Source organism: Heptranchias perlo, chromosome 9, assembly GCF_035084215.1.
Source record: "Heptranchias perlo isolate sHepPer1 chromosome 9, sHepPer1.hap1, whole genome shotgun sequence".
In the NCBI taxonomy this organism is placed as follows: Eukaryota; Metazoa; Chordata; class Chondrichthyes; order Hexanchiformes; family Hexanchidae; genus Heptranchias; species Heptranchias perlo.
In genome coordinates, this window is record NC_090333.1 from 21,838,548 (window position 1) to 21,861,800 (window position 23,253).

A 23,253-nucleotide genomic window follows, 5' to 3' on the forward strand; every position below is an offset into this window, starting at 1 on the left:
AAACGTTTTTCTTTTCAAGTATATATCGAATTCCCCTTTGAAAGTTACTATTGAATCTGCTTCCACGACCCTTTCAGACAGTGCATTCCAAATCATCATAACTCGCTGCGTAAAAAAAATTCTCCTCATCTCCCTTCTGGTTGTTTTGCCTGCTATTTCACTGTGGAAAGATGGGATATTAAAATAAACCTTTGTTTAAATAGCGAGGTAATGTCATACTAATATTGCACTCAGTAATTTTTAGGCTCCTGGAAAGTCTTACAGACTTAATGAAGAAAGCCTGCTCCATGCTAGAATCTTCCTTTCATAACATCCGAGAGATGTGGTTTGGTGCTATTAATTCCTCTTTGCTAGTTATGTGATCATGTGCAGAAGATCTAAGATGTGTGTGATAAAGGTCAAATGGAGCGGTGTTGGTGACTGCAGTTTGAGATTCCGGAGCTGGCACTGCAGCTGGTGCAGATGATTCCTACCTTGTAGCTAGGCTTAGGATGGAGTCATTCCACCTTCTCAATCTTTGCGTTGGTACAGATAAACATACTTGTACATTAATGAGTATCAATTAACAATTAATGTTGATTAATGTTTGTAACTAAATGGCCCAGTTTTGGCTGTCAAAATAACAGTGAGGCTAATGGTGTTCGCCGTTATTTATGGGCAGATGCACGGTTAAACTTAAAAATCCAAAAGTTGTTGGCCGAGTTGCGCCGGTAGCTTCACAAAAATGGCATCTCGCTGTCTGCCTCACCATTGAAATGCATTGAATGGTGTGAAGTTGCTGTATTTGCACAGCAGATACGAACTAAACTCGCCACAGAAAGTTAAATCATCATTTCAAGTCTAAGTACCCTTTTAACGATGTGATAAGTGTTAATTACTGTCAATCAACCTCTCTGGCACTAATAATTAACTGTTACAAGTGTGGAGTTTCATTTTTTCAGGTTTTAATTGTTGTTGGATATTTTAAATTTTTTTTTAACTTTTCCTTTGTCTCTTTTTTTTCTCTCTCTTAATCCAATCTTTCTTTCCTTCTCTTTATTTCTCTTTCTGTACCTGATGTGACATTGAATTCATCCACTCTAATTCACACTTCCTTCTCAGTCCTGGGGCTGTTAATTTCACAACCTTTCAATCTTATTGGTTAAGGAGATACACAGTTGCCCACTTTCAGCAATTTGCCACACACAAAATTTAAAAACCTAAACATGCAAGGGCAAGTTTAACTAATGACAGACGCTGTCAGATACCATGCAACAGCAAATAGAATCATAGGATCATAGAAGTTTACAACATTGAAACAGGCACTTCGGCCCAACATGTCCATGTCGCCCAGTTTATACCACTAAGCTAGTCCCAATTGCCTGCACTTGGCCCATATCCCTCTATACCCATCTTACCCATGTAACTGTCCAAATGCTTTTTAAAAGACAAAATTGTACCCGCCTCTACTACTGCCTCTGGCAGCTCGTTCCACACACTCACCACCCTTTGAGTGAAAAAATTGCCCCTCTGGACCCTTTTGTATCTCTCCCCTCTCACCTTAAATCTATGCCCCCTCGTTATAGACTCCCCTACCTTTGGGAAAAGATTTTGACTATCTACCTTATCTGTGCCCCTCATTATTTTATAGACTTCTATAAGATCACCCCGAAACCTCCTACTCTCCAGGGAAAAAAGTCTCAGCCTATCCAACCTCTCCCTGTATGTCAAACCATCAAGTCCCGGTAGCATCCTAGTAAATCTTTTCTGCACTCTTTCTAGTTTAATAATATCCTTTCTATAATAGGGTGACCAGAACTGTACACAGTATTCCAAGTGTGGCCTAACTAATGTCTTGTACAACTTCAACAAGACATCCCAACTCCTGTATTCAATGTTCTGACCAATGAAACCAAGCATGCTGAATGCCTTCTTCACCACCCTATCCACCTGTGACTCCACTTTCAAGGAGCTATGAACCTGTACTCCTAGATCTCTTTGTTCTATAACTCTCCCCAACGCCTTACCATTAACGGAGTAGGTCCTGGCCCAATTTGATCTACCAAAATGCATCACCTCACATTTATCTAAATTAAACTCCATCTGCCATTCATCGGCCCACTGGCCCAATTTATCAATCCTAGATAACTTTCTTCACTGTCCACAATGCCACCAATCTTGGTGTCATCTGCAAACTTACTAACCATGCCTCCTAAATTCTCATCCAAATCATTAATATAAATAACAAATAACAGCGGACCCAGCACCGATCCCTGAGGCACACCGCTGGTCACAGGCCTCCAGTTTGAAAAACAACCCTCTACAACCACCCTCTGTCTTCTGCCGTCAATCCAATTTTGTATCCAATTGGCTACCTCACCTTGGATCCCGTGAGATCTAACCTTATGTAACAACCTACCATGCGGTACCTTGTCAAAGGCTTTGCTAAAGTCCATGTAGACCACGTCTACTGCACAGCCCTCATCTATCTTCTTGGTTCTTGTTCTTGTGGCCCAATATGTTTGCATATTGTATTCTTTACATTTCATAAACAGCGTTAACATCTTATAATTTCATTAATAATCAAAAAAAGATGAAAGACTTACCTAAGGAATGAAGAAACTTCCAATTGGTGCTTTTCCCACACTCTGCAGGGTCTCAGCAGAAGTTACTCCTCTGCTTTAGTTTAAAATTTTCTGTAACTGCATCATTCTCAAGTTTCATATCCAACATCTAGCCCAATCGTTGAACAAAGTTGTTATAACTCTCATTGAAAATCTTTTTCAAATTAAGTCTTGTCCACTATCCTGTCAACAGCCTTTTGCTAATGTTGGGTTCAACTGGCAAACTTCTCTTCTTGTGTCTGCCTTTTTTATCTTGACATTTGGGTGTTGTTTGGTGGTCCCAAACATCGAAGACTTTCTGGCCATCACACCCTGTGCCAAAAGCTTTGGCTCCTGTTCAGTAAACTTAGCTTCCCTTGGTACTTTCAGCCAAATTTTATAACCTGACAGAATTTCAAGACTGACATTTAATGCTAAAGATGGTCTTTTCTGAGTTGCTATATTACATCCCGCTAATTTTTGCGGCTGTATGGTTGAATTTCTTAACTTTCCTCCATGATTACTTCAGAAAATCCAATGAAAAATGTTCAGGAATCTTCCTTTCAAAAAAATGTCTAAATGCCTTTCTAAATATTCCTGCTTTGTCCTTGGTGCAAGTACATCAGTTCAGCTCCTGACCCTTTGGGTAAATCAGGCCCCAGAAATGTTGTGGGGATTGGAACCAAAAGTAGTTGCATTTATACATTTGAGTGGCCTCAACTGAGGCATTTCAAGTTTGGTTTTCAAATACCCAATTTGAATAATTTCATGTTTAAGTTGACCAATCCCATTACATCCCCCTGGTAAACATTCACAAAGCGACAAAGGCCCACCATGTCTGCAATCTGCTCCATCATAACTGTGGTAGAGTGGGAACCACGATCCACCAGAGCACTGAGAAGGTGACCCCACCAGAGTATCTGGGGTCAGGACAGAGTGGGTGAATTTAAATTAATCCAGTGGGCACTTGTGCCAGTAGTGGTGCATCTTAGGTGCCCGCAAGAGGGGGGAGTGTAAAATGCAGCGCTAGTAAATCACTTTTAGTAGAAGCTGGCAGGATCAGCTAAAAAGTAGTATTGCCAGTGGAATCAGTCCCTTTTAGCAGGAGACCAATTTAAATTCTGCAGGGGTCTATCTTCTGGGGTCTTTCATGCTATTATCCCAGCCTGGAAACGCTTGTGGGCCCAACTTACGCCACTCCATAGTACCTGACACTGGTATCTTGCTATCATCCAGGGTGTTCAGTGCTTAGGAGATGGGAGCAGTGGGAAATCCAGTGGATGACACTATCCCACAGGCCTTGCCTCCTGGTTGATTTTCAGGCCTCTGGGGACAGACAGGCATTCTGCCCGCTCCTATCCCAGCACGAAACGTGCATTGCCATGTCTTTGGGACGGAGACCCAGAGCTACTAAGTCCTACCTCACTTTCTATCCCCACCAGTTGCTACCTGCTGGACTTCCAGCCAAGGTGTGCTGCTGGTTTTGAGAAAATTTGGCACCAAAGTTTGCACTGGGGCATTCCAGTACAAGACTCCTGATTTGTGGGTGTCAGGCATGCCACTGTGTCTGCGGCTAAACCACCGCAACTATTATTTTAATCGGCCATTCCAGTGAGGGTGCACAATCCCTGTTGATGTAATTGTAGAATATATGATCATTTTCCCTGCCAGTCGTATGGCAGAATACTAATGTGTTTTCGTTATCAGCATTCGCAGACTGCTTCTTCATGGCAGGAAATTGGGAAATGGGAGAATTCAGTAACCAAACCTGACAGTAAAGAGAATACAAACTTTTCTTTGCAAAACAACGTGTGATCATTTTTGATAATTACTAAATCACAGAAGAGTCTGCATTAATAGCTCTTTCATAGTTGCAAAGGTTTTATCCAGTGACATTTAAGTAAATAGTTTTTACTAATCTATGTAAATATTTTCTTAACAGCTTTGTTTGCTGTGGAAATTAATGTTCAAAAAGATATGAAGACTGGAGAAAGCACCATTCTATCAACTGCACCAGTAACGGTAGATGGAATCAAAAACAAAGGTGTTAAAGTTTATGAAGATGGGGTTAAATCAGTGTATGCTTTGCGCAGTGATGGAGGGCTGGTGTCAAATGGCATAGATGACATGACTCCTGAGGAGGTAGAGGCACTGTTGCAGCAGGCTGGTGAAAAGCAAATCAATATTTCTGCTGCATGTCATGCACCAGTTTACTCAAGTTCCTATAATAACCCTTGCTCCCCTAAAATGTTACTCACTGAGCAGACTGGTTCAGAACCTATGATTCAAGAAAATGAGACTAAAAGTGAAGGAATTGAAAGGCATAACCCTGTAATGGCACAAACCTTTGGAAGCAACGACATTGTCATAAACCAGGAGAGAGATTTACCCACTTTTCAACAGCCAACCTTTACACCTGCTCCCTTCTCACAGTGCCCAGTAACCAGTTTCAGGTCTCCAAGCTCCACACAAAGTAAGAGTCAAGAAAGTAATGAGTCACCATTAACTGAAAATGAGCTGAATTCAGTACAGATTCCGTGCCATCAACAAAGGGACAACCACCGCGAGGCCGTGTTTATCAAATCACAGCTTGATCATGATGGCGGATCTTCTGCTGCATCTGAAGAGACAGACTTTAAGTTTAACATTGTCCGTTCCTTGCCTTCTACCATTAACAGTGAAGAGCCAGTTACTATGGTCTTCATGGGATACCATAATGTAGATGATGAAAATGAAACCAAAAAAGTTTTGGGATATGAAGGAGCTATCCGAGCTGAACTGGTTATGATCAGTGATGATGATGATGAGGTGTCACCACACCAAGCAAATAGCCACACTATCCCAGTATTTCATCCAGCCCCTCTTTCATCTAGAGATGAGATACATAAAACATCATATGCTACAATAAATCTAACTGCAGGAGATAGCTCTCTCCCAGAGAAATCTGTTTTAATTTCAGGCCAAGATACAACTATAAATCATTCTCCCTACAAAACTTACTCTGATGGACATATGGATGGAGTTGGAAGCTATGATGACCCCTCTGTGTCAGGTACAAAAGACAAACAAAAATGTATTTGCTGTTCTATTATGTGATTATTTAATCAGTTATTCTTGAAGCTGAAGCTTAACCCGGACTTTTCCTGCTGTTATTAATGGATCAATAATATATCTGACTTGCGCAGATTGTATGTCAAGTATCTTTTATGCATAACATTTTGGTTAATATTTTATGTTGTATTGTGTCACTCACATATTAACATAACTTTTAAGCCTGAAATGACAAAGGGTGTTGGTTCATAGAATTAAGTGTTCTATTTAAATTTCTAATTAGAACATTGTTTTTTTGATATTTTGATCAGTTGCCAAAATTTAAAAAGCACAGTTTTAAAAAGCCAACCTGAAATAACCCTAGAGATGAGTAGATTTGGGATACTTTGGGGTGGAAATCTCCTTAGGTCTGTTTTTGGGCCTGAAATGGATTCATCTCAACCAGGAGGCCTGAGACTTGCCCGAAATTAGGCCTCAATAACATTATTTGGGCAAGTTGCCAGTTCCTGTCACGTCTCCCATTTTGTAAAGTCCGGGGGAAGGGGGGGAGGAAGTGAACAAGAAGGTAGCGACCCTCAGGAGTACTGTGGAGTTGGGAGAAGCACTCCTACTCCTCCTGGCTCCACATCAAATCTAAAAAAAAACCGACCTGACGCCTGATCCGTTCAGGGCAACCCAATATCCCTGAGGGGCCCTAAAACAGGTGTTGGGCCCCTCATTAGTACATGCAAGGTGCCTAACGCCTGCTTTAGGCGGCTAACCTGAAGGTCTGAAAAATGGACTGACCCAATAACGGATCGAATGTCTTTCAGGCGTCATTTGGGTGCAGGACATTGGTCCCTGAAATTGGCTGTTATTGTGCTCATTTTACACCTGTGAAACGGACGCAGCAAGGTCCAATTTCTACAACTTTGTCTTTTTCACTTCTGTATCTTTACTGCCTCATTCCGCTCATCCCGCAAAGGAAAGTCACTTTGGTGTCTGTGTTGTTCCAGGGATCAGACAGCAGGGGGCACAAGAACGTTGCAGGAATCTGACTTTTCTTTCCTTCTGGGTGGGACTTACTCCCGTAACAGCTCAGTGAACATAAGGGGTAGAGTTTACAACAGTAAAATCAGTGCAATCCGCGTGGAATCAGCCGAACCAGTGCAAAACATCGGGGAATTTTAAACATAAATGAGTTACACTCAAAACCACTTACATTCGCGATCTTTTCCGCTAATTTAAGATTCAATTCGCCCGGATCAGACCCTGCCCACAAAACTGGCCACGCCCCCAGGTCGACATTGCGAGATGCCGTCGATTGCTCTGGTTCTAGGGAAGGCTCTTCAAATTGCGCTCATTTTCTTAGGCGCACAGTCACTAGTAGGCACAATTTCAAAAATGTTCATTTCAAAAAATATTTAATTTACTAAGAAACTGACTAGTGTACACCAATGAAAGCAGTATTTGGTTCAGTATAGTTTTTTTAAGTCATTTTCAGTGATTTTAAATCAGGTTACTCAGGTGGAGGACTGGACACTCTTATTAAAAATGCTTATTTTTTGTGATAAACCCATTTTCAGCTCCATCAATAAAACTGGACCAGGTTACCACTGTTAAATACATCAAGAAATACTTGTTAATGGAAAGAAAAAAATTAATAATTATGCTCTATTACACTGTCAGATTGCGCTGGTTCATGGAAAATTTTACATTTGTGATTCTGCAAATGAATTTTATCGGAAACTTGAAGCAAGACCTAACTAGCGCAATTTCACACGCATTTTGGGCGCAATTTTCCGATTGCGTCCAAAGTGGAAACTCTACCCCAAGAACTGTAGTGTATTGATCCATTCCATGTTTTATACTAAGAACATAAGAATGTACAAGACCAGAAGAGTTCACCAAGCTTGTCCCAATTTGAAAAATGCCTTGCACTACCGCATTTCCCATACCCTCCCAAACACCTGCTCTGCCAAATATCTATGCGGTTCCTTCTTGAATCTGCCATCACTATCCTCTTCCAATCATCTGTAAGATATATAAAAATTCATCAATCTGCTTGTGAAGCAGTTAAAGCTAACCTATTCACCTATCCTCTTCTGAATTTTAGTCTGTGCCCCAATTGGCAAAACTCATTGCCTTAACAGTACTGGAAGCTTGTTACTGCTCAGACATGAACCCAGAGAGGAGTGAAATGAGCTCTCATGCATCTGAAAAGCATGCTACTCTACTGCAGTATTCAATTTGATAAAGTTGGCTACTTTTTTAATTGACAGCTCTGGTTAGACCCCATTTAGAGTACAGGGTTTAGTTCTGGGCACTGCATCTCAGGAAGGATATATTGGCCTTGATTCGCCAGAATGATACCTGGGCTAAAAGGGTTAAATTATGAAGACAGATTGCATAGACTAGGCTTGTATTTCCTTGAGCATAGAAAATTAAGGGGTGATTTAAGTGAGGTGTTTAAGATGATTAAAGGAGTTGATAGGGTATATAGAGAGAAACGATTTCCCCTGATGGGGGAGTCCAGAACAAGGGGTATAACCTTAAAATAAAAGCTAAGCAGTTCAGAGGTGATGTCACAGAGCACGTCTTCACACAAAGGATAGTGGAAATCTAGAACTCTCTCCCCCAAAGAGATGTTGAGGCTATAGGTCAATTGAAAATTTCAAAATTGAGATTGATAGATTGTTGTTAGGCAAGGGTATTAACAGTTACAGAACCAAGGCAGGTAAATGGAGTTAAGATACAGATCAGCCACAATCTAATTGAATGGTGGAACAGGCTTGAGGGACTGAATGCCCTATTCCTGTTCCTAAGTTCCTATGACAGTTTCAAATATTAAAATATTAGATCTATAATATTTTGATTATTGGTATCTTCATTTAATGTTTTACTTTGGAACTCTTCATCTTTAAAGGTTTTTTTATTAAGTACTGTTTCAGATAAACTAACATGTAATCATTTTTCAGCTTTATATTTTTGTACTTCCAGATCCTGTTTCGCTCATGTTAGATCTATATTTGTAAACAATTTTACAACACCAAGTTATAGTCCAGCAATTTTATTTTAAATTCACAAGCTTTCGGAGACTTCCTCCTTCCTCAGGTAAATGTTCAGGAGCTCATGAACATTTACCTGAGGAAGGAGGAAGTCTCCGAAAGCTTGTGAATTTAAAATAAAATTGCTGGACTATAACTTGGTGTTGTAAAATTGTTTACAATTGTCAACCCCAGTCCATCACCGGCATCTCCACATCTAGATCTATATTGTGAACATAATTTTACTGACCTAATCTCTGTAAAATTAGCTTCCATATGTCTGTACACTAAACAATTTACTTTGGTTTGTAGATATCTTATGCTAACATTCTTTGCTTTTCTGAGAATAGTAAACAATTTTACAACACCAAGTTATAGTCCAGCAATTTTATTTTAAATTCACAAGCTTTCGGAGATTCTCTCCTTCCTCAGGTAAATGTTCAGGATCTCCTTGAAGCCTACGCATTTATACATATTGAATAATACATGGTGTTTACAGACTGCCCCTGCAACTGCCCGTTGCCAAGGCAATCACCGTGTTCAGACAGAGAGGTGTCATCTGCAGAACCCCCGAATACACATTCAACAAAAAAACAAACAGGGAAAAAAAACAGAGAAAAAAAAACACAGAGAGAGGCAGAAACATCCGGAAGGCAGAGAGAGCCAGCAAATGACCCATTATATTAAAAACAGATAACATTTGTTCGCTGGTGGGGTAACGTGTAGCGTGACATGAACCCAAGATCCCGGTTGAGGCCGTCCTCATGGGTGCGGAACTTGGCTATCAATTTCTGCTCGACGATTTTGCGTTGTCGTGTGTCTCGAAGGCCGCCTTGGAGTACGCTTACCCGAAGGTCGGTGGATGAATGTCCATGACTGCTGAAGTGTTCCCCGACTGGGAGGGAACCCTCCTGTTTGGCGATTGTTGCGCGGTGTCCGTTCATCCGTTGTCGCAGCGTCTGCATGGTCTCGCCAATGTACCATGCTCTGGGGCATCCTTTCCTGCAACGTATGAGGTAGACAACGTTGGCCGAGTCACAGGAGTATGAACCATGCACCTGGTGGGTGGTGTCATCTCGTGTGATGGTGGTATCTGTGTCGATGATCTGGCATGTCTTGCAGAGGTTACCGTGGCAGGGTTGTGTGGCGTCGTGGACGCTGTTCTCTTGAAAGCTGGGTAGTTTGCTGCGAACGATGGTCTGTTTGAGGTTGGGTGGCTGTTTAAAGGCGAGTAGTGGAGGTGTGGGGATGGCCATAGCGAGGTGTTTGTCCTCATTGATGACATGTTGAAGGCTGCGGAGAACATGGCGTAGTTTCTCCGCTCCGGGGAAGTACTGGACGACAAAGGGTACTCTGTTGGTTGCGTCCCGTGTTAGTCTCCTGAGGAGGTCTATGCGATTTTTTGCTGTGGCCCGTCGGAACTGTCGATCGATGAGTCGAGCGTCATATCCCGTTCTAACTAGGGCGTCTTTCAGCGTCTGTAGGTGTCCATCGCGTTCCTCCTCGTGCCTCTCTCTGTGTTTTTTTTTCTCTGTTTTTTTTCCCTGTTTGTTTTTTTGTTGAATGTGTATTCGGGGGTTCTGCAGATGACACCTCTCTGTCTGAACACGGTGATTGCCTTGGCAACGGGCAGTTGCAGGGGCAGTCTGTAAACACCATGTATTATTCAATATGTATAAATGCGTAGGCTTCAAGGAGATCCTGAACATTTACCTGAGGAAGGAGAGAATCTCCGAAAGCTTGTGAATTTAAAATAAAATTGCTGGACTATAACTTGGTGTTGTAAAATTGTTTACAATTGTCAACCCCAGTCCATCACCGGCATCTCCACATCATTTCTGAGAATAAACTTTGCTTCATCTAATTCCTTCCTTAATCTTCTTTCACAGTGATAGTTATTTGGAAAAATTATAAACATATTTTCATGGAGATTGGGCTTTATGTTATACAGCTATCTATAAATATATAAATGTGAAATATCTTGCAGTGCTATCATACCTGCATGAATCTAATACAACATAAATATCTACTTACTACTGTGCAGTACTAATACTTCCAAATTAATTCCAAAGATAATTAAGTGCTTGGAAAATGTTTCTTATTGCTACTACATCTGAATTGCTATTTATTAAATATATTGACAATTTTCTTTTCCTTGCTACCACGACTTCATAGTGTTTGCTGTATGTTGTCCTTATAATATTTCAATCAGTGAAAACATTTTCAAAAGGCTGCAATTACTGGTATGCTTTCACTTTTTCCATCTCTTTGTGAATATTCTCTATAAAAGTTCAAGGAATAGTTTTTTAAACAGTCATCAAAAAAAGTGCCTGCTGAGTTTCACCAATATCTTTTATTTCTAATTTCAATTTAGATATGATCCGAAGATTTACTATTATTATTTTAATCAGTTGTACAATATAACCTAGTGTAAATCACAGCACAAAAAACACGGACAAATAAAGACCCAATTTTAACTCGAGGCGGGAATTGTGTGGGCGGGGGCTGACGCAGTGGAAAACTGTCCTGACCTCACATCTTGAAGCCCGGAGATCTTAACTCCTGGGCCTCACTTGCATGCTCCCGGTCAGTTGCTCGTCCGAAACAGGTGGGAAGCATCAGCTGGCTAGCGGGCAGGAGCGCAATGTCAGGCGACAGAGGCTGACACTGGGGATCGAAGGAACGGGTACTGGCACTCAGTTAATCACGGGGGGGGGGGGGGCTTTCGGGAGGGCCTAACCTGCTCCTCTGGGCCCCACAAGGAAAGTTTAAAAATAAATTTATAGACTTATTTCTTTGGGCCTTTGCTGGCCTCAGCTCCCGTTCCCATTTGATTGGCCTGGAAGGAAAGCCACAACCGCTTCCCCATGGTTAAAATAGCAGACGGTCCCCGATGATGTCATTGGAGCCCAATCTGCATATTTAAAGAAGGAGCTTTCCTGTTTCTGGCAGATGTCTTTTCCATCTACTCAGAAGAACAGGTTAAAATCGGACGAATGTGGGAAGAGAGCATGACATCTGTGGGTAACTCCTCCAGGCGCTTTTAACTGCCTGCCTGATGGGCATGGTTAAAATCGGCTCTTAAATATAACAGCCCAGTGAATTTTCATATTCAATTTTACATTGCATACCTAGCTCATTTTTATGATAATATATGGTGTTCATTACAAACAGGTTTTCTTCGGCTGTAGAGAAAGCCGAGGGTTAGTAATAATTAATCAAAAATTGGGACCTCACATCTGCGATCTATTTTGCAGATCCAGGTCACTGTCATGGCAAGCAGAGGAAAATTTTTGGGAAGGACTCCGTTACGTTGGGCGTCCGCCCCTTCCCTTTTGAACTGCACCAGGATTTGCTCAGGCAGGGGAGATAGGTGCATCTTGTGTTCAACCACTTCAGGTGTAACATCAAAGAGGCAGGACTGGCTAGACGACATCACCTAGAATTCCTGCCAGTTCCATCTCTATTGTCCCCAAGTTAATGTCTGCCTGAATGAAGAAGGGATACATTATTCATCCAGGTAGAAGCGGGGCGCACAAGTCTGAAAGGCTGGTTTCCTTGCAGCAGCTGCCTGCAAAGTGACTGACTGTCATTAGGATATTGTCCTTTTGGGAAATGGGCCAGTTTTTTTTTAGCGACAGCAGCATTATCCTTTTCTGACCCCATTGGCACTTTGTCCCAGCCTTGAGCTGCAAAATTCCTCCCCCCACCCCAACATAGTGGGCACCCGAACTGTGCCATTACTGGCACAGGTACCTGTCCACTTTATGTAACCGTCTCTGACCCCGAGAAATCGGACCAGGTCAGGGGCCTACTGCGCAGAAGTCAGAGCAAGACTCGCAGATTTTTTCGCATTTATAAGTGACAGAGCATACAATTTAAGTGGGAACACATACGGAGGTGATCAGCAAAATGTTCTGTAATGAAGCTGGTAGATTTGAAGCATTTTATTAATTCCTCTATTTGTAATGTTTTCTGAGCAAAGATTAAAATGTGAGCTAAAAATGCTGGTCTCCAGGACAAAATTAATTTGTGTTGTCTACGCTGGTCAAAATCTGAAGTCCAGTTGCAAAAACTGTGATGTAAAGTAATAACATATACTGCAATGACAATCACACATTCATGACACTGAATAGATTAACTTTTCTTATTTAGATGTACCACTAATCTCCTATAGTCTGTCTCACCAAGATCTTAAAAAATTATATAGTACTCTATGCTACATTAATAACATTCCTACCTTTTCCATAACATACAGAACAAAGTATCCTGTGCCAATACTATCAGTGGGAGAATCCATATGCAGCGCATAGGTTACACATTGATCATTCATTTTAGTGCCACTCACTGTATTGTTAACCTAGTTTATTAATGGCACATCAGTAATAACATTGTGTTATGGATGTTTAGTTCAAAGTGAAAAGCTTTTCCTGTCAGTAACTGTTCAAGGTCAAGGATGGTTTTATTCTGGTCTGCTTTGAAGTTACAAGCCCCATGATCTATTGTGTTCTGACACTACAATGTGCATGGCATCTTACATTGTTGCACAATCTTGAATTATATTATATTGGTGCAGATAGTAAATGCAAAACTATACTTATGTAAAGGAGGTATGTTTACCCTCTCTCCACACCCAGTCTCCTCCCCACCAATAGCCATAGAATGTGTACAGGTTAGACATGGAGGGGTTCAGGTATAAATTGTACATGGCTCAGATTGGGGTTAATTTAAAAAAAACACAAACACGCACCTGTAATTACAATGGCAAATACTAAGCCCTTAAGCATTGATCAGTTGTAGTATTGAGAAAAAGTCTGATTTTATTTGATCCACGATGACAAATATATAGGGAGCTCTGTATATGTGGTATATGTGCGTGTGTATTGATTATGTGTAAATTTGTAATTTACCAACTCAATTTACTGCATTGAATCAAAATCTACAAACATCTTTAATCCAGCCCACAGTTTAATAATTCAGTCTTTTAAGTATCAGTGCTACTTTAACTTTCCAATAAATATTCTTATTAGGAAAAAAGTGGACCTTGATACCGATTTGCTGCAGGTTTTGACATGCCTTTTGCAAAAACTCTGCAACATTCCTTATGCCCTGCTGTTCAATCCCTTTCAAAACTTAAAAGCACAGATTTGCATGGACGATTTTAACCCACAGCGACCCAATACCTGCTGCTTCTATTAATAGTGAACTAAAATCTCACCTAGTAAAGTTTGCATATATAATCTGTGAAATGTAACATTAAGCAGAAACATTTGACAAAATGAACAATATGTAAATATACCAATTTTTTTTTAGTTAATTTACTTTGAATGAGGCGTATGAGTTCTATTTGTTGGTAAAAATATGGTGAGTTCCTAATTTAAAAAGGAACTCGCTGGGGAACCATGAGTTCAGTATCATAAGTTGTTGTAGATGTAACTTATAATGGGAGGATACTACTCACTTGAGTTGTCAAAGTGAGAAAAATAAATCATGGGCATGATTTTGACTCTGAGCCGGGAAGGGGGAGGGGGGTGGTCAAATTGCGGACAGGAAACCTGGAAGTACGGGTTGACAGGCTGGTCTCAGTTGGACAGAAGAGCAGCCAGGGAGAGGACGTGTTCAGGTAAGTCTTTGTTTGTATGGATGGGGGGAGGGCATGGGTTGGCACAGGCCATGACTTGGCATGGGGGCACAGGTGGCATGTGGGTCACGGGGGAGAGTCAGTCATGGGGGGAGGGATCAAGGGTCATTGTGGGGGTCTGCGATCGTTGGGGGAGGATCGGGGATCAGGGATCCGCGATCGTTGGAGGTGGGGATCAGGCCTGGGGGGGATGTCCGCAATCATTGGGGGGGTCGCTGTAGGTAGGCTTGTTGGGCCTGGAGGAAGCATCCTTGCACCTCCAGGCCCACAAGCTGTGCCAAAAAGGCACCTACCACCTACCTGTTAGTCTTGGGCCTTATCGCCTCCTTTCACGTGGCATGAAAGAGAAGGCCCGGGAATCCCGGCCCCCTGGGATTGATTTCGGAAACTGCAAAAATGGAGGCCCGCTGCCTCCTTGAAAGATTTTAATCACCAACCCGCCTCCTGGGAGCGGGTTAGTCGTCCGCCCCTCATCCCACTCCGGTGTAAACCAGAAATGGGCGGGTTGGAGGAGGGTCCGAAATGGTTGCCATTTTGGATGCCCCACCGCCCCCAACCCACCCGTATTTTCCTTTTAAAATCGTGCCCCATATCTCTTTTCACAGCAATTCAGATTCTGTAACTTTGTGTATAAATGATAGCGTGACAATTTTCATGGGTAATTTATACCTGCAAATTATATTTATTTTAATTGCCACAAACAATAAGCTCTGTTCTCCATTTAAAGACTTCACTTGCCTTTTTGCAGCCAAATGGAAAATATGCAACATTTGAATTCTTTAGGTGATTGCAATGAATTAATAATTATCCTTTACATTTTTCTGACTATTTTCTTATAACTTAAAAAAAATGTTATTATATATAGGATAAGAAAGCTGAGGGATCCTTCAGAATTGAAAGGAATAAACATTTCAGCTCTATTTCCTGTACTATCTTCACCTCCATTATTTGGATTACCGGGTCTGCAAGTGCAGAATATAGAAATTTGCTTCAATCATTTCCTCCACCCATCCGCCACCACACCACCCTCCCCCACTAACAGCCCCTCACCCATTCACCACTAACAGCCAAAAAATCCAAGATGATGCACTGACAACAGTTTTATAGATTTAAAAAAAAACTGTTGCATTGACAAAATTTAGAAATTGTGAATGTATATTCAAAACAGCAATCTACATTAATGAGTTAACATCAACTATTAAATGTTGGTGTTCAAAGGGATTTGGGTGCTGTTGTACATTAAACAGAAAGTTAGCATGCAGGTATAGCAAGCAATTAGGTAGGCAAATGGCCTTTATTGCAAGGGGGTTGGAGTACAAGAGTATGGAAGTCTAGCTGCAAATGTACAGGGCTTTGGTGAGACCACACCTGGAGTACTGTATATTCTTACCTAAATAAGGATACTTGCCTTAGAGGCTGTGCAACAAAGGTTCACTAGATTGATTCCTGGGATGAGAGGGTTGTCTTATGAGGAGAGATTGAGTAAAATGGGTCTATACTCTCTCGAATTTAGAAGAATGAGAGGTGATCTCATTGAAACATATGAGATTCTGAGAGGGCTTGATAGGGTAGATGCTGAGAGGTTGTTTCCCCTGGCTGCAGAGACTAGAACTAGGGGGCATGGTCTCAGGATAAGGGGTCAGCCTTTTAGGACTGAGATGAGGAGAAATCTCTTCACTTATAGGGTTGTGAATTTTTGAAATGCTCTACCCAGGAGGGCTGTGGATGCTATGTCGTTGAGTATATTCAATACTGAGATCAATAGATTTTTGGACTCTAAGGGAATCATGTGATATGGGGATCAGGCAGGAAAGTGGAGTTGAGGTCAAAGATCAGCCATGGTCCTATTGAATGGTGAAGCAGGCTCGAGGGGCCGTATGGCCTATTCCTGCTCCTATTTCTTATGTTGTTATGTTCTTATGTTCAAACAATATGGTGTTAATAAGGAACAATCAATGATTTGGCTAGAAACTGGTTTGATAGGGTGAAAGATATCTTTATTAAACACCTTTCGTAGTACTGTAATTACTAACTCCTTGACTTGTAATTAACAGTTCATCTCTGTGACATTTAGATTGTTTCTTCCTTCCCAATTTGTGAAGTATGCTATATTTGACAAATATATTATTCCATTGGATTGACAAAGCCAATTATTACATTTTAGTGATGAAACTTATTGCTGCGGAGCAGGCCGTTTGGCTTCCTCTCCATTCCAGTACCCTTTTAATGAAGATGTCAATGATATCTTTATTGTAACTATGCAGAATAGATGGTTATAGCTAGTAACATCTCAAAATCAATACACAGTATGTGAATTGAAGAGCTTATTTACAGAAAATATATTTGTATTAATAAGAACTTAGAATCTTTTAGTATTCCCTGCTGCTTCAACAAGGAATTCTAGCCTTCTCTAATCTAATAGTTTTGCATAAAATGTTTCTGTGCTCTAAACGCATGCCAGCTCTCAGTGTTTCTTACAAGCTTTTCACGACTAATTACGGTGCTTAAGACGTCAGCGTAATGTTGTGGTATGTACCTTTCTTCCTATGGCATTTGCTTTTAAAATTTTGTGATATTTGAAAATGTCCCAGAAAAATAAGTAACAATATTCATCTTTATTTTTCCCTCAATCAACAGCCTTAAGAACTAAAATGGCCAGGCTAGGTAAAAAGGTGATGATGTAAAGTGGAGCCTTCCATCCAACATTAATTTGGACATTACTCGTACCTGGAACTGTGGGAGGTAATGTGACCTCTTAAATACAGGACAGACAAATGAAAATGACCATCCATTGAGTTTGTTGTGCTGCAACTTCCCTATTGTTCAGCTACCACATATATTCAATCAAAATGTTGTATCCATTATATTTGCATCAGCTGTCACTTACCCAACTATAACTGCCATTAGAAGTATTAGATTATTTTAGTTCTATTATATATGATAAACAGTAGTTGGTTGAATTAAACGTTGCTAAATTGCATTGAATTAATTTTAGTCTTTGAAACTGCCTTTCACTTATGTTCTTAGTTTAAAAGATTGTCTTCATGAGTAATAAAGTACTCTTGGCAAAACTATCTGTATTGTGTTTTTTTTCAAATTTGGATGTAAAATAATTGATGAGCCTTTTCACATTGTGTTATTAACAATACTTAATTTCTAGATTGTCTAGACATATTTAGCCTTATGATAATCAAATGTATTCTCATTTGGAACTGAGCTATAAGTCAATAAAAGATTTTTCACTTGATTTTCTTAGAATTACAGATGCATTAAACGTTGACGCTTTAATCCTATCGGCAGTGCATGATTTAAAACTTAAGCCTCCTTCGCAGCTGTTGGAAGGATAGAAGTTGCAGCCTGATGAAGTAAATGTGTGTTTTGGTGATATGAGATCAGAACTGGGGGAGCGTGGTGGAAGTAAGCCAAGTTGAATGAATGAAGCATAAAAACTTCTTTGTGGCCCTAATTAGTATTTTGCAACTTCTTTCCAGATTATAAACATTTCTCTTAATGAGTTACATTATCTAACCTCCTTATTTTATCAAAGATTATAAATGAAAGCCCAGCAAATATTTATATAAGCAATTATTTGTCGCAGAATGACCTTATGACTGAGAAAAAAAAAATAAAACTTAAAAAAGAAACTCCTAAGAGTATATGGAGTAATTGGTCTTTATTTCAGTGTACTATTTTCTCAAATGTACCTTGACATGTGACTCATTCAGGTAAGATTGATGTCTTTACAGCCAATGAATTATGGCCAAATTTAAGCCAAAAAAGCTAAATGTAAGAGTTACTTTGAATGATGTCCTGTGTCTCCTTCATAAAATTCATTATTTCTCCTTTCAATCTGGAGTTGAAATACAAAAATGCTGTTACAGTATAAACTTGGCAACTGTGCAAAGACCATCGTTTGCCCCCGTGAGTGAGAGATCCATTTAAATTGATTAGATTTCAAAAATCTAATATACTACACATTTAAACTATCTCAATCAATATCCAAGTTTGGACGAAAATATACTTTACAAATTAATTTAGCATTTATATTCTTTGACCCTCAAAACAATTTCAGCTTCACATTCGTTTTAAAATTTCTGCATCTTTGAAGACTTGGAATGAGACAGAGATAGGTGCCAGTTTAAAAACTTGGTTGTTCTGTGTGTTTGTCAAAGTGTGTCGATCAGTTGAGTGAGTGATGTGGGAGAAGAAACAGTACAAATTTAATGTGTCAATGGATATTGAAAATATGGACTATTAGGAGAACAATGGGCTATAAATTGGGCCATGTAGCACCCGTTTTGTAGGTGCTTCATGGCCTCTTAAGGACCCAAAATGGCATCTGGAATGCGCGCACACGCTTCTAGAGTGACGTGCACTGGACGCCATTTTGGTACAGGTATTTGCACACACGCAGATAACGAACGCTGGCAGCATGTAAAGTAAGGAGGATATGCATTAGATCAGTGTGCAATGCTGATTTAAAGGGACAGTTACTATTTTGGAACTCAACGCTCCAACCAATGCACTGCCTTAACCTCGAACAGCTGAACAGGTTGTAAACAGCATGGAGGACCCCCCCCCCCCACCCCACCAGCACTATATAAAGGGATCATGCAGGATTTATAGGTTAGTTACTGGATTATTGCTTCTGATGCATTTGTACCTGTTTTTGGAGGTCTCGTATACTTGAATACTAGGACTAGGGAACATAACCTAAAAATGGAGCCAGGACTTGCAGGAGTGAAATTACGAAACGCTTCTACACGCAAAGGATGGTAGAAGTTTGGAATGCTTTTCTGCAATTCTGCAAACAGCAGTTGATGCTAGCTCAATTGTTCATTTTAAATCTGAGATTGATAATTTTTTGTTAACCAAAGGTAGTAAAGGATATGGAGCTAAGACGGGCATATGGGGTTAGGTCACAGATCAACCATGATCTCGTTGAATGGCAGAACAGGCTCGAGGGGCTAAATGGCCTACTCCTGTTCCTATGTTCCTATAATAAAGTTTCAATACTCTACAAGGGCTGGCTAGCTGACAGGCAACAGCAAGGGCAGTGTGGCAGGGGTGGGACAAGAATGCTGTGATCGTGAAAGAGGACAGCAGGTTCATGTTCCATAGAGCCACTGCCTCTTGCAGCCTCCTGTTATGTGCCACCTTTTCCCGCAAGAAAGTGGGACGTGTGTCAGTGAGTGTCCTGCAAGATGTTTGGATGATGTGCCTGTCATGGTTGAATAGCTGCAAGTGTGTGTGACCTTTGAGTTGTGGGTGTGCAGCTTACAACAGTGGTAATGTGTGAGGGTGAGAGAAAGCATCTGATTGGAAGAGTTGAGTACTGATTGAAAGAGTTTGTTGGTGTGTGGATGATGGGGGGTGTAGTGTGTGGAGCAGTGGATGGGGCTAATGGTGCAGTTGGTAGGAGATGCCACTTGACAGTTGATCTCACTCACTTTGACCACTTGTGTCAAAGTATCGAACTTCTTCCTGCACTGCATCCATGTTTGTGGTGCTATGCGCCTGGCACTGACTTCATTCTCTACTGCCTCCCACTGCCTCTTGAGCATATGTGTGGAGGGTCTCTTGCCCCTGCCCCCCCCCCCACGGATATAGGATGTCCCTCCTTCTGTCTACCACTTGTACCAAGGCCGCTAGTGCATCAGCAGAGAAACTTGCTGCATGCTATCTCGCAGGCCTGGTACAAACTCAGATCGACAGATTGGTGAGATCTGGCATGCAAATTGGAGGATGTGGGATTTAGTAGTGTGCAACCTTCAATGTTTCAACATAACTCAACAGTTTGTAAACATAGGGACAGGACCTGCATTTGTGTTTTACCTGTGCGATGTCTGATCTCTGTTCAGACTCCGTGCGGACCCGTATCTTATATTTTGCAAATGAGAGGTGCAGGCTGCCATTAAGAGGTGCAGGCTGCCATTAAGAACTGCAGGCTGCCTTTATGTGATGCGAGCCACTCGCGCGATATCAGGGCCCCCCTGATGGTGAGCAGCCACTCAACCGCACAGCTAAGGCTGGCTGCTCGAAGATATCAGGTAAATGACCAGGCAGCACGAATCTCACGTGCTGCCTGCATCTCAACCACCGGGCGCGGGTTAATCACGCACCACGACCCCCCTCACCCGGATTCAGGGGTTATCAAATTTAACCCCCCGAGTATTCATTCAAAGAGATTTCCAAAGAAAAAGTAATGGAAATTTTGAGAGGCCCCATGTTTTTATATTGAGCTTTGAATAGATATAGAACTGTGGAACTGGGAAAAAAAAAGCAGCTTGGTCTATGGAGGTCTGATTTCTTATTCAGAGGTGCCCAACTGTTGCAATTAAAGCGTAAAACCCATTTTGCAGGAATATAAACTTGAGCTTAACTGGTAAATCAGGGAATTTATTCAAAAATGAGAATTTATATTAATTTAGGACTATGCACGTTTAGTTTATTAATTAAATTCAATTCAATGATTGGGTTAATAGTAATTTTCTTCTAAATAATATTGTAAGCTTTCGTGAAATTAAACTGTGATAATTAACTAATGACTTAGATTTTAAGCACGGCACAAGTGCTGCGACGTGTGCTGCTGCTGATTTCACCACATCAACTTTTTAAAATTTCAAATGGAATGCCTTTACAACAGTTTTACAACAGCTTGATTGATTAGTTTTTACTTATTGCCCTGCAGCAGAGTTTCTTGCATGTGAATGGACTTTGGTAAACTGGATGGATAGCTGGACTCTCAGACTGATGCAAGACAAACAAATATAAGGCAAATGTATACAAACGTGGCAACTGTTGTCCGTTCTTTTGTTCTTTGGTTCCCTGGTACCCTTTATGGAAGGGAACCTGCCACCCCTATGTGATCTGGCCTATACATGACTCGAATCAACGCTACGTGGTTGACTCTTAATGCCCTCTGAAGTTGTTTAATATGCCACTCAGTTTTCAGAGCAACTAAGTATGGGCAATAAATACAGCCTTGCCAGTGCTGCCCAGATCCTGAGAACAAATATTTAAAAATTGCTCTGGTAAATTTGCTGTATTACAGAGATAGCCAAAGTGCTGCCATACTTAGGCTGCAGCTGGATTGCAAAAGACATCAGAAACCACGCTCCAGGTCCTGGACTGCTCATGTGCGCTGCCATAGAGATCAGTATATCCATCTCTCTTATACAAATAGCACAACTTAGTGCATATCCTGTTGTCCATCTCACTTCAGCATCACCTTAAATATATGCAAATTTCTGTATCACTATCACAGTTTTGGATTTCTGACTATGCCATCATGAGGGTATCTTGGTGTAATTAATGTTAAAAATTCCACTATTGAATAAGGGGTTAAATTCACAGAACAGCCGTGCTGGGAGATGTAAATTAGAATTCAGATGTTTGACCCAACGTGCTTCAAACAAGGTTAGTTTGCACATTTCAGTGATCGTTCATACCTAATCTGGTTGAGATGACTTGATTCAGTTGAGCTCAGCAGGAGTAGCTGCCAGGGCAGTCTGGTGAGATTCCGCTTCCTGGGGTCAAATCTAATAAAAAAAGAAAGGTAAACCCATGTTCAGGGTTCGTCAGGTGTAACAAAGATAGCAAGAAGGTAGATCATAGCCTGAGCTGGGAATTAAGATATAACGGGTTTGTTTTCCCAGTTGACCCGAAAGGAAATAAAACAAAAAGTGACTACTCTATCCACTATTCAGGATTGCACAGCATGTATTTGTTATTTTGTATTGTTACTGGAATGTTGTAGAAGCTTAAAATAAATCTGGAATTGCTACTTATGCACAGTTATGTGTATTCTGCAAAATAAACCAGCTTCTTGATTTGCCATCAACCTTGTCTTACCAAACTGTTCATTAGCGTCACTTATCAAATGATTAGAGAAGCACATATGGGAGCACATGCTAGTTTATGGTATCCAGTTTGTATGTCAAGTGGATGCATTATTCAAACTGCTGGGTTATGCATTGCATAAGCTGATATTAAGCAGTGTGAGTCTACTCTGGAACGCAAGGGGCATGGGATCTGCTTGTGAGAGTGGCTGATGCTACTGAATCTGAAAAGGTATCTACAGCAGACCCTGAATTTATAACAGTCATGCTTCTACCTGAACAGCTTAAATTTCATGATCCTAAAAGATTGACAAATCAGAATTGTAACTTTAAGGGTAATTTTCACTTTCAGTGGATCGACTGCCCATTATAAGCCCCCGCCTGATTCTCAGTTCCAGAGAAGTTGATGGAAAGCTTGAAGGGTCATCAAGAGCCAAATGGGAAGAATCCCAGCCTCTACCTACAGATTGGGTGGCACCCTGGAGTACTGCATCCTAGAATCTACCACAGAACATTGACCTGGTCCGAAGTATCCATTATCTGATGTGTCACCTAGCAGTTTACAACACCCCTGCCCCCCAAGGAACACGTAACAGAAATGACTTTAGGATATGACCTATTTGGACACAGCATGAAAGTCTAAAGGAAGTTAGTATTACCATGATGATGGCTACAATTGAGTCTGATCTCCCCAGGTTTGAGCAGCAGCACACGAGGAACAATGGGTTCAAACTGATTGATTTAGCTATCCCCAGGGCATATTTTTGTTTTATTTTTCTTTGACCTCATGCAGATAGATTTTCAAATGACCTGCCCACTAGCGTCATTGCATACATGCCTGTGTTGTTGTTTATCAATTTTGTTTTTCGTATAAAACTTCAATCTAAAAGTTCAATAAAAATACACGGAACTTTGTTTCATTTTTTACATTTTTGAATATTTCAGTAGTTACATTTATCTCCCTTCCTTTGTTTAACCATTTCTATAATTCTTTTTTTACACCTTCCTTTCCATCTTTGTTTTCTTCTTTTGTCCTTTCTGGGTCAGTTTTTTTCTTCCTGATGTATTTCTTTGTATACTCATGAAACATTTATTTTTCTACTGTTTTCCCC

At 40.8% G+C, this 23,253-nt stretch overlaps 1 protein-coding gene across 7 annotated transcripts in view; it reads left to right on the forward strand.

Moving 5' to 3' along the window:
• The window catches only part of palmdb (palmdelphin b), a 123,568-nt gene extending 100,583 nt beyond the window's left edge, over window positions 1-22,985 (forward strand). For 5 of the 7 annotated variants that reach the window (XM_067989989.1, XM_067989986.1, XM_067989990.1 and 2 more), the window contains 2 exons: window positions 4,525-5,634; window positions 22,494-22,984. In XM_067989989.1, the coding sequence (XP_067846090.1) occupies window positions 4,525-5,634; window positions 22,494-22,639 (1,256 nt within the window). In that variant the 3' untranslated portion in view covers window positions 22,640-22,984. Of the gene's footprint in view, window positions 1-4,524; window positions 5,635-16,937; window positions 17,373-22,493 lie in introns of those variants that run through there. The other 2 variants (XM_067989984.1, XM_067989985.1) reach the window with 2 other exon arrangements.
• Window positions 22,986-23,253: the final 268 nt, after the last annotated feature.